Below are 12,171 nucleotides of genomic sequence, written 5' to 3'. Positions count from 1 at the left end.
TTGGATTAGGGTTATAACAGTGGAAATGAGGAGAAGTGTTTAGCTTCAGGGTATATTTAAAATATAGACCAAATAGAACTTGCTGATAGATTGGATGTGGGATATGTAAAAAACAGGAGGGTGAAGGATGTACTCTTTTGGGATGGGGAAGACTATTGGAGTTTAGAGATAGAAATTATCTGGTTTTGGACATGTTAAGTTTCAGGTGTTTATTATACATCCAAGTGAAGATATCAAGAAGGCAGTTAGCTCTATGAAGGTAGGGGTACAAGTTTGAGAATTGGCAGCATATTTATAGCCATGGAACTAGATGAAGTCAACTAGGGAGGGCGTGGAAGTGTAGGAGAACCTAGGATCCTGGGCACTCTGGTAGGTTCAAGGAACTGAATGATGTAGGTAAAGTTTTTAGCACACTGCTTCATTAGCCCATATTAAATGCCAAAATGGTTGCTATTATTATGGGTTTTGGGTGCTTGTTTCTTGGAGGTATCTTCAGCTTGAAGCATATGAGGTTGGTAAAGCCATAAAAGGTCAGATGGGCCCCCACCTCACAATTCTGCTACCTCTCCCTCTCTTCAGGGAGCCAGATGTCTCCCTGTCAGGGATCTGTGTTTACTTCCCACATTATCCCATGTCTTAGGTGTTTCTTCAGGAGGCCACCTTGGGAATGGTAGAATGTGTTATAACATTGCCTTTGGAAACATAAATTATATTAGGTAGTACAGGCTTCTCTAGGGCCTTGTGCATTTAAGCACTGTTGGTTGATGTTTGCTAAAGCTGTCTCTGAACACTAGCCGGGGTGAAAATGTCTTTTCAACCAATACTAATATGTGGCAAAGAGGAAGAAGTCCCTAACATGTTGTCAGATTGCAGGAATGAAGCCTGGATGAAGGTGCCTAAAACATTGTTCCTAAGAAGCTTCCACAAGACTTTCCATAAGAGGCAAGAAAGTCCCAGCTCTTTGAACTCCCCCAACTTTGAAGTCAGGATTTTACATAGTTCCCTTTTATCTGTGACCTCTTCTCCCTCAACTCTTTTGTTCTAGAGGTTACTATTACTTTTCAAATCAAAAGAAGTGGTCAGAATTTTTCTTTCTCTCTCACACACTGACATAAATTGTTAGAACTCTAAAGTGAACCACACCCAGACCTTGTGATTCAAATATTAGGTAAAATATGACTGCCTTGACTTTGATAATAAAAGTCACAATAAACGAACAAACAAATGAATCAACCTCATGGATGCTTTGTTCTTTTCTCTTGAAAGGCTCTGATGCTCCATGTTGTAGTCCACACCATACAAGAAAACATGCAAATGCTGGGCTTGTACCTCAAACCAAGCAGGTGTGTATAGAGTATGAGAGAGAGGAGACTCTGGTGAGTCCCTGGATGTTACCTTCAGAGATCCATAAAATTCTTCATGAGAGGCATAATTCCCTTCTACAAGTAAGCATTGTTCTAGACTTCAGTTTTCCTAGTGATTCCTCTGTGTTCTTCAGTTTTATGTGTGTTTGCTGGGAGGAGATGTAAGATTGTTAGGTCAGTTTGAAATAGTGATTCGAGACATCTCTACTTCTGGCTTATTACTCCACAGTTTTATGAATTATTGACTTTGTATTTTCTTTGTAACTAAAAATCAACCAGGGCATAAGAACAGTTAATTGTTATACAGGTATCCATTCTGTCCTCTCTTCAGATCTAGATGCCAAGCATCTAGTTGAGTCAAACATGTTTAGCCCATTGCCAATCCAGATGTGATGGGAATCACATCCCTGGGTCCTCTCGTGTTTCCTTCAGCCCTTTGATGAATAAGCACCTCTAGAACCTTTGGAAAGCTTAGTTCAGATTCCAAGTGTTTTTTCTCATGGGATACAACCACAACTTACTGTCTTTCTTAATTTGATAGAGCTCGTCATCAACTGAAAAGGAAGAGTCAGAGCCTCCCTTTGGAATGGTTAGTATGGACAGCATGTCTGAGAGCACTGGCAGCATCCTCAGCAAGCTTGATTGGAATGCTGTTGAGAACATGGTGGCGAGTGTGGAGGACAAGAGTTTGTCTGTCCTCTAGGCCTTGGGCCTGAAAGACCCGGATATTGTATTTTGAAGAAAAGGCCAGCACCTAGTGATATGATTATGAAAGATTTTTGGCTTTGAGAGGAACAATGAAGGAAGCAATGTGAATTTGCCACCTGTAGCCATGTTATTACCTGGATTAACCTTTTCAAGAGGGAAAATAAACATTTCTCAATAATTTTGCCTTTATGGGAAAAGGTTGTTTAAATATATATGTATTATATGTTTTTGTATTTGACTCATTTTTGGCATAATAAAAAAGAAATTATACTTTTCAAAACAAGTTTCATAATATTTAACGATTTTCAATTAAAAAATCATATTTCTTGACTTCTCCTTTACTACCCTTCAGTTTTGAGGAACAACTTCATATTGGTGAACCTGATGGCAAAAATCTCTTTTCACAATCTCACCTGAGAGACTTACTAATGAATCCTATTTTAAAACATAGTTCTAAAATCCACCTTAATAGGGAATAGGAACCAGCCACCTTCAACCAATCCTGAACTTTTAAATACAACAAATTTCAGATAGACAGGAGATCTTTTACCCTCTGTGCTATAGCCTGACATCCCTGGAGAAAGAAACAGGGATGGGTGCTTTGGGTGGGAAAGAAAGAGAGGGTGCCTCCTAATTCCCAAAGGCTTATCTTAACTTTGTAAAAACATGGTGGAGAAATCTGTGTAGTTTCTGATATTGTACCCAAAAAATATTATAATTCAGGAAATAATTTTTATGAGGAGAGACTAAAGACTAAGACCCTTCAACCACTCACGTTTTTGTGTGTAACTTATACTATTACCTGAAAAGGCTTTGACCTAAACAACATATTTTAAACAGTTGAATGCCAAAGAAGGTATAAGAATTCATTTGTCTTCTATTATGTCAGACATTATTAGATTTGCAAAAATGTTAAAATAATGCAACTCTTCTTTACTAAATTTTGCTTTGGAAAATAGTTACTTTTTATAAAAATGTGTTTATATGTTAACTTCAAATGGGTTTATTATTTAAAATAAATGTTTTAAAATTGTCTCAGCTTTAATTTCTAACATGATAAATTTTGATAGCTCTTTGTGCTTCCTCGATAATTTTATAAGTATAAAGAGAACAAGAAGTTTGAGAGTTGCTGGCTAACAATAAGGCTAAGTATGGATCCCTAATGTATCAGTCTGTTTAGAGTCAATATTATACAACTTTATACTTGACATTTCACATTTTACACTCACCTTTTCACAGATACACTAGTTTTACAACAGTGAATAATTATTTTTACATGTCCACTCCTGCTTTAAACATGCACTTTTAAGAATATTATTTATCACTATCAATTATTTTTCATTTCTCCCTATAGATCCAAATTTCTGTCTATTTCTTTTAAACCTGAAGAACATTTCACGTATTTCTTGTAGTGCAGATATTCTGGCACTTAATTCTCTTAGTTTTTATTTATTCAACCATAGACTTTATTTCACCCTTGTGTTTTCTGTTTTTTTTTTTTTAATCCCCCTGCGCCTTGTGGCTTTTTGTGTGCTGTCTGCTCTCTCTGTCCATTTGCTGCAGGCTCCTCTGTGTTCTCACTTGTCTCCCTTCTTTTTGTTGTGTCACCTTGCTGAGTTGGCTCTCCGTGGCGTCTGTGAGCCGGGCAGCGCTCTTCAGTATGCAGGAGAGTTTGCCTTCACAAGGAGGCCCTGGGATGCAAACCGAGGGCCTCCCATATAGTAGATGGGAGCTCATCTGATTGAGCCACAGCCGCTTCCCTCACCCTTGTTTTTGAAGGATACTTTTACTAGATGTAGAATTTGTCATTGGCTGGGTCTTCCCACCCCCACCCTGGCATAAAAGATCTATTTTTTCCCCTGCCTCCACCCACACCACTGCCCTGCTGTTTTTGCTGTCCTTATCCATTTACTGTGTGAGCTTCTGTATCTGTTTCTCTTTTTTGTCTTCTCATCTTTCTCCTCTAGGATTCACCAGGATTAGATCCTGGGGATCTCTGATGTGGAGAAAGGTTCCCTGTCAATTGTGCCACCTCAGTTCCTGGTCTGCTGCACTTCACTTTGACTCTCCCCTTCATCTCTCTTTTGTTGCATCATCATCTTGCTGCGTGACTCACTTGTGCAGGCCTGGCTCACTGCCTGGGCACTAGCTACCCATGCAGGCATGCTTTCTCTTTTTCACTGGCAGGTCCTAGGGATTGAACCTGGGTCCTCCCATTTGGTAGGCAGAGGCCTTATCACTTGAGCCACATATGCTTCCCAAAAGATCTAATGAGAAGTCAGCCTTCATTTCTATCACTTCTCTATGTATTATGTCATTTCTTTTGGAAACTTTCAATGTTTTCTTTGTCTTTGATTTTCAGCAATTTGACTATGAAATGCCTCGGTTAGGTTTTCTGTGAATGCATTCTTTTGGGGGGTTGCTGAGCTTCTTACATCTGGAGGTCAATATTTTTTCACAAAATATGGGAAATTTTTAGGCAATTTTTCTCTAATTTTTTTCTGCCCCATTATCACTCTCCTGAATCTCCATATGGTGTACAACTTGATATTGTCTCTCAAGTCCCTGAAGCTCTGCTCATTTTACTTTCTTTTTCTGTTATTTAGCTTGTATGATTTTCATTATTCTGCCTCAAGCCTGACTTTTTCTTTATTTTCAGTCTACTAAGCCCATTGAGTAAATTTTTAAGTTTCAGTTTTTATACTTTTCAGTTCTAGAATTTCCATTTGAATATATATCTCCAGTTCTTTGCTTGCAGTCTATATGTTTACCCATTAAAACCAATTTTCCTTTCTTTTTTCCTCATTTATTTTCTGAGCCTCTTGAATATAGTAACTTTTTTTTTTTCTTAAGACATTGGTATGCTATTGTAGGAGCTTAAGTGTTACATTGATTCTTCTTCATAAATAACCATGTTCAGGACTTAAGTGATTGTTCTAATTACTGTTTAAAAGCATTCTGCAGAGTCTGACCAGCCATCTCCCAATACTGAATTCCATACTGGATGTCAAGTTGGTTATTTGCCACCTCCTCTAGTTGTTAACCTCATAAACGTGGGTTGCTGAGAGGCATGGTAGTAGTCTGGCATGACATGGAGCTGGCTCAAGGACATCATGGCTAGGCCTTTCCCATCCTTGTCTCATTTCACAATCTGGGTGCCCAAAGATACATGAACCATACACTGGCAAAACTGGAGGGGAAAACAGACATCTCTACAATAATAGTTGGAGACCTTAAAACACCACTGTCAGCACTGGATAGAACAAAGTTTAAGGGTCATGAAATGTCCAAATTGAGGCATCAGCAGAAGATGCTTTCTTACCAAAGTCAGCTTCTGTTGATCCTGGTGGTATTGCCACATGATGAATCAAGATTGCCGCTGACCTCTGCAGAGGTCTTTGCTTTCCCTCCGAAGCTGTCATCTCTGGGGGCTCAGCTGTGGTCAATCAGACATAGGGTTTGTTACTTACCAGGCCTTCTCCCTCTCTGAGTCTCAGTTCCTTGAGCCTTCAGGGGCTTCCTTCCTTTCAGCTCAGATGTGGGCAAAACCTCTTTCATATGACAGCATAACATGGTGGCTCCTTTTTTTTTTTTTTTTCTGTCTGAGTCTCTGTGTCTTCTTTTACATCAGACCCAGAAAGAAGACAGAGAATATTGCCCCACTGATGAAATTAAGTCACATCCACAGAAATGAATTAGTTTGAAACCTCTTTTTGGGATTCATAAAATAATTCCAAACTGCCACAACCCATCCTCTGAAACCCAAAAAGACATTACAATATTCCAAAAAACCTTAAATCATTTTAGTAGCAAAGCTCAGTACAAATTTATATCAAGATCAGTTGTAGGAATACAATTTTTCTTGAGTCAAAAATTCCTTCTTGAGACCTTCTGCCTTGATGGTTAGGGGTTCCTAAAAGCAACAATTCATGAGAGAAGCCAGTTTCCCTGAGGCTTCAATAGGCTCAGTGAGTATACACAGAATTAGTCATGCTAAATCAAGGTCTGCTAAAGTCGAAGTGGGAAATAAGCACTGAAGCAAAGGAATATTATGTTAAGGCATTGGGGACATTTGGGTTAGAAGCCAGTAATTAAGGAATGAAACTCTTGTGCAAAACTGCCTGGTCACAATGTAAATTAGAGGAAAAAAAGCCTTCAAAGAAATCTTTCAAATATTATTTTATAGTTAAACTTATTTTGTAAAAGAAAGTTTTAAGTAACTTTAGTAAGTTATGCTTCTGTGTCAAACTCTATTTGTTTCTGCCTATTTACTCAGTATATATATATCTTCATACATTGGGGTGATAATATAAAATTAACAAATACTAATTCTTAGAAGAGCTCTATTCAAATTGTTACAAATTAAATATGCAGTTATATATGTGATGAATATTCCCTAGAGCCTGAATTAGGCTAAGCAGGATGGAAAGGTCATATAGAAATCTAAATATAGGAACTGTTGAGAAAGGGAAAAAGATTTTCCTGAGCTCTTTGACCTACCCAGACCCCAGGACCTTCTCTCTGCTCTGAGGGAGGGGCTAGGTGTAACAGATTAAAACTCTTCTGGGCAGGGGGATTTAAGAATCATAGTTTGTCCTGTAATTTCTGAAATAAAACCTTTTAATAATCTTAAGTATAGTTAATAATTCTATTATTAACAAATTTCAGTAAGTAAAGGAAAAGTTCTTGAGTCATGAAAAGATCTTTTCAAAATTATAATTAAAACAGATAAAACTATTGTAATATATTCAAGAACCTAGCAGTCAGTATGCTTTTAAGATTATTCAGTTTTAGATTAAAAAAAAGTTTAGCCTCCTATAAAGGAAGGAAAAAGAACATTCCTTGCATAAACTATAATGGTTTTAATTTATTTAGCTTAGGTGTTATCTCTTTGGTTTATAGACTACCAAGTAATTAAATTAGCATTATATGTATTAAATCTTTAAAATGATGAAAGCTCTAAGTACATGTTTAATGAAATTAAATTAAAGAAGAAAATGTAGACCTGCCCTACCTTAAATGGATAAAGTAAATTTCACTGGGTGCTAACTCTAATTTAATAAGTTTATCTTAAAAAGAAAGAAGATATAAGAAAAATAAAATAAAAAAATAAAAAGAAAAAAAAAAGAAAAAACAAAAACAAACAAAAAAAAAATAACAAAACAACAAAAAAAATAAGTTTATCTTAATGTAACCAGTCTACGTGGTTATGGTTAATTATAAGGAGTTTTCTTCAAAACTGAAGCATTTAAATGACTAATTCCAAGCAGCCATTATTAATTAGCAACATAAACTGATATTAATAGCAAAAAAATAACTTCATAACAGGAAAACCTGTCAGAGGCCACTTCAATCTGCGTGTTAAAGTGATGGTGAGGAAAGATGATTCCATTGGGAATCTTCAGTTTTCATAAAACAACTGAGAAAGTAAGTTTTTCTTCCTGTGCTGCTAAAATAAAATACCTATATAATTAATGTCATCATTGTAAAAGTATAGAAGTACTTAAAAGCAAAGTACTAACAGGTTAAGTTCATTTGCTATGTTATACATAGCATTGAAAGTGTTTAGAAAATGTACAAGAATTGAAAGGAAAAACTTCAGCGTTGTTAAACTCTTGTACATTCAAACTAGGCCTTCAATACTCTGCAGGTTGCCTCTCCATTGGAGTTATTGGCTAGTTTGGTCACTGACCCCTAAAACAATAAAGGTACCTACTACATCTCTGAACATGCTTGCAAAGTGGATGGCGAGTACATTGCAGTTTCTAAGTGCTGCAGCAGCCAGCAATGGCTCAATATGGCCAGATGCACAATGGACATTGCCTCCAAGCTGGCACTGTTTCATAGGGCTGAAGGGTGTTATGCACCAGGCCCATGGAATACTGGAGCCTACATTTCTAGCTTCTTTCTAGGGTTAATGGTGATGCAGCATGCTGGCTGTATGAAGGACATACCAATTGGAGCAATGATTACTAGAGTTACTTATGTAGAACTTAAGCAAAATTGGCATTATGGCTACTCCCATGGAGAGATAATATTTGGGGTATTGCAAACCTGGAGCTTAGATTATTAACTGCAGCTCAAAGAGAAACTTATGCATTGGATAATGCATTAATTAGTACTAAGTACTAGATATATACCTGATTATTATGGTGATATCTTTCCTATTCTAGATCATATGCAGAAGGATATTGAACATGTTAGAAGTCCTGGTAAACTTCATTTTTTAAGTAGTTAATAAACATACCTGTAAGATAAAGGAATAGCCACCTTGCCTGAGAGCAGTGGAGGCAAGAGCCCTTTTAATTAAAAAAAAAAGGCCATCAAATTAACTTGGGGTGACTTCTCACAGTCTCCACCCATGTCAAGTGAAAGATGTGTTTAACCCAGGTTTCCCTCCTAGCCCTTATTCCAAAACTTGTCCCATTCATACCCTGGAGAGGACTGGCAAATCCACATGCCATTCTGCCAGGGCTAAGCATTTCCCACCAGAAGGGAAACAGCAAATGAGGTATCTAGGACCCACTCTGCTTAGCCCTGTCAAGAGGGTCTATGGATAATCTCTCCTCACCTAGGACCTGAAAACCAGGTTCTTATCAAAACCTGGCAGAACAGGCCTCACTCTCAATTAGAGTCAAAATGGAAGGGACCTTACTCTGTGGTTCTGATCACTCCCACAGGTGTTAAAATTAAAGGAGTTGCCAGCTGGGTGCATTTAGCCTTAGTGAAGTCAGCTGCCCAAGGAAATGCCAGGTCACCAAAAGCACCTGATGGGATGTACGAGTGCCAGTCTTTGGGCAGCCTGAAACACCTCTTCAAGAGACAAAGAGCTAAGTAGTGTCTGTGTCAAAGCCAGCTGTTCCTTCTAACTCTAGCCCAAATGACTATTGCTAGGGGGAGGGTAAGCCAAACACTCCTTAAGAAATCTTGCCTGTTTTCATTTCCTGTAGTTTCTGTCTATGCAATAGCTAAAAGGGTAATGTCTCTTCTCATCCCCCTCTTAGCTAGCTGACTTAAGCATAACCACCACCATAGAAAACTGGGATTGTCAATTTATACCAAACCCCATTATCTATTACAATCTCTCCCTAAAGCTAACTAACAGCATAGAAGAAATTAGCGGTGCCTTAGAAGTCCTAAAAGAGCAAACAAACCCTCTTGCTGCTGTAGTACTGCAAAATTGCTGAGCCCTTACATGCTAACAGCAGCATGGGGTGTGAGGGGTGGGGGGTAAGGGACATACCTATTTCTCAAGAAAATGCTCTTTCTATATAAATCATTCTGGAATAGTCCTAAACAGCATTCGAAACCTGCAAGATGAGGCTCACCAACTTCAGGAGGATGCAGCCTCTGAAGACACCTGGTCTTTCTCTCATGGTCCAGTATGTCAAAGCAGACCCACCTTTTTGGACCCACTTACCACCATCTTCTTTATGCTTTTAGTAGGACCATATTCAAAATTCTAACTTAGTTTTTCTTCCAGTATCAGTGCTTTCCAAAACAAGATATTAGTCACATGGAGATTTCAGGCAGTTCCAATCAGTGTTGGACCCATCTTCACTCAACCTCAATAGAATAGCCAGAAAGGTTTGCACCCTGTAAGGCAGGAACTACTGCCCTAACCAGCAGGATGTAACTACAGAAGAATGATCATCACCCCTCAGCACCCCCCTTAAGAATAAGGGCATGAACTCTCTGAGGGGAAGTTGAGGCAGGTTAGTACAGGGTAATGTAGGAGATGATGACCCACAACATGACTGACAGACAACATGGCCTGAAGACTGCAGGGCCAGCAGACAACATAGCTGCAAGACCTTGCTGGGACCGTGAGTTTAAACTTAAGGTCCCAGTTTCTCTTCCTGGGACCTCTTCTTGGCCCCAGATATTCCAAAAAGGCCTCATTATTGGCCCCCCACCATAGGTGGAGTAACCAATAACCACTGGGGCTCACCCCCTTATCATTAGCAAGGGGGTGGAATAATTAACAGTTTAAAAGGTAATCACATGAGGCAGAGCCCACTTTTTCTGGTGAGAGGGGCCTGTACCAAATCTTGGTGTGTATTTCTGTCTTTCCCATTTCTCAGCAAGCTCTGTTCTTTCCCCCATTTCCCAAATAAATTTTACTGACCTAAAAAAATAAAAAGTTCCCTCTAGCTGTAGACCTGTGAAACCTACAAAACATGTTATGTGCATCCAATATACAAAGGAATGACAGATGTAGGATAAACATTTGCTTTAACATAAGGAGAAGTCAAGAGGGAAACAGTCATGGGTCCCCAAGAGTTACAAAAACCTGCAGGGCATACTCCATTGGATTTCAAATTCTGAGAATCATCCTTAGAATGATGGTTTCTTCTTCTCCTAGGGGCCTCATGAAGGTGCACTCTTTCCACAGGCTTGCCCAATGGCCATTTTCTCAGTTCCACCCTCATCAAGCTTCTGGGTGGTGACCAAGCTCTAGACCTCACCCTCCAAGAATATGTGGGGTGATGGCCACACTTTCCCCAATCTCTGGGGACAGTCTCAACGTCCTTAGTAGAGTGAGGTGGCAGCAACATTCTCCCTAATCTCTGGCACACAGACCCAGCCTCCTCCAAGCAGTGGGGTGGTGACCTGACTTTAATGTATGGAGACAAGTTCTAACCCCTTAGAGCAGTGGGATGGTGACTTAACTCTCCCCAACAACCAGGGAATGTGCTCCAACCTCTCGGTAGCCTTGGGAGGCTAAACTTGACCTGAACAACGGGCTGGAACATCCACCCTCTCAAATGCTGGGGCAAACTCACCCTCTCTGTACAAATGAATGGGGTCCCTCTTTTGGCCTTAGGAGAGATGTCTTGATTCCAGACCTCAGCCTCCATGGTTTTCCTCTTATAGCCATTGTCCCTTCAATCTCTCCAGTCCCTGTCTCTTTTAGTCCAGGCTGACAGTTGTTTCATTCATACAGATCTCACAAAAAGCTTTTTGGTTTAGCATGTAGGAAACAGGGGTCCAAGTCTTCAGAGAGTAAGACATTCCACAAGTCCTTCCTGGATAACTGCATTTCCAATCCTGACTTATAAGTTCCAAGTTTAGTTATGTCTTCACATGGGCCAATATCCTCTTGGGGTTTGTTTACTGAATGTTGGAATTTCCAAAATAGTCTCTGGTTTCTTTGTGCCCAACAATTCAGTTCTCAATTTATCTTTTTCCTCTCCCATTTTGCTATAAGCTGTAAGGAGAAGTCAGGTTGCATTTTCCACATTTATTTTGGAAATCCCCTCAGCTAAACATCCAAGCTTGTCATTTTCAATTTCTGCCCTTCACTTAACATCAAGAGCCAATTTTACTATGTTTCTTGAGACTTTAAAACATGGTTCGCCTTTCCTCATTTCCAATAATAATTTCATTATTTCCATCTAAGCCCTTATCAAAAGTCTTGTTACCATCCATATTTCCACCAAAAATCTCTTCAAAGCAATCTAGGCCTTTTCTATCAAACATCTCACAATTCCTAAAATAATAATAATAATAAACACACTCTACCTATTTATGAAACCAACCAACATTTTCAGTACTTGCCAGCAGCAGGACCCCACCTTTTTGGTACCACATTGTTTTAGTTTGGTTGGTGATGAAAAGTACCAAAAATATGTTGGCTTTTATAATGGGGATTTACTTGGGGTAAAAGTTTATTGTTCCAAATCCATGAAATGTCCAAATCGAGGCACTAGCAGAGTTGCTTTCTCACCAGTCAGCTACTGTTGATACTGGCATTGTTGTCACGTGGTAAAGCAAGATTGCTACCATCTCTGTGGAGGGCTCTGCCTTCTCCTCCAGAATCTACTATGCCCTGGGGTCAGCTGTGAGGAACCAGCCATAGAGCTTGTCTATTACTGGGCCTTCTTTCTCTCTCTGGGCCTCAGAGGGCTTCCTTCTTTGCAGCTCAAATGTGGGCAAAACCTCTCTCACATGACAGCATAACATGGTGGCTCCTTTTTTTTTCTCCCTTCCTTTAATTCTTTCAACATATTTATAATAGCTGCTTTAAAGTGTATCCAGGCCATCTTGCGGTTGGTTTCAATTGACTGCCCCCTCCCCCTCAACTTGCATTACATTT

The 12,171-nt window shown here is 39.2% G+C and overlaps 1 protein-coding gene across 2 annotated transcripts in view; it reads left to right on the top strand.

Moving 5' to 3' along the window:
* Positions 1-3,105, top strand: part of CPLANE1 (ciliogenesis and planar polarity effector complex subunit 1) — a 174,408-nt gene extending 171,303 nt beyond the window's left edge. Inside the window, exons 53-54 of one of the 2 annotated variants that reach the window (XM_058307927.2) lie at positions 1,267-1,343; positions 1,906-3,105. In XM_058307927.2, the coding sequence (XP_058163910.1) occupies positions 1,267-1,343; positions 1,906-2,067 (239 nt within the window). In that variant the 3' untranslated portion in view covers positions 2,068-3,105. Of the gene's footprint in view, positions 1-1,266; positions 1,446-1,905 lie in introns of both variants that reach the window. The other variant, XM_058307923.2, reaches the window with a different exon arrangement.
* Positions 3,106-12,171: the final 9,066 nt, after the last annotated feature.

Source organism: Dasypus novemcinctus, chromosome 2 (assembly GCF_030445035.2).
Source record: "Dasypus novemcinctus isolate mDasNov1 chromosome 2, mDasNov1.1.hap2, whole genome shotgun sequence".
NCBI lineage: Eukaryota > Metazoa > Chordata > Mammalia > Cingulata > Dasypodidae > Dasypus > Dasypus novemcinctus.
Note: the sequence above shows the minus strand (reverse complement) of the source record. Positions and strands in the feature narration are given on the sequence as shown.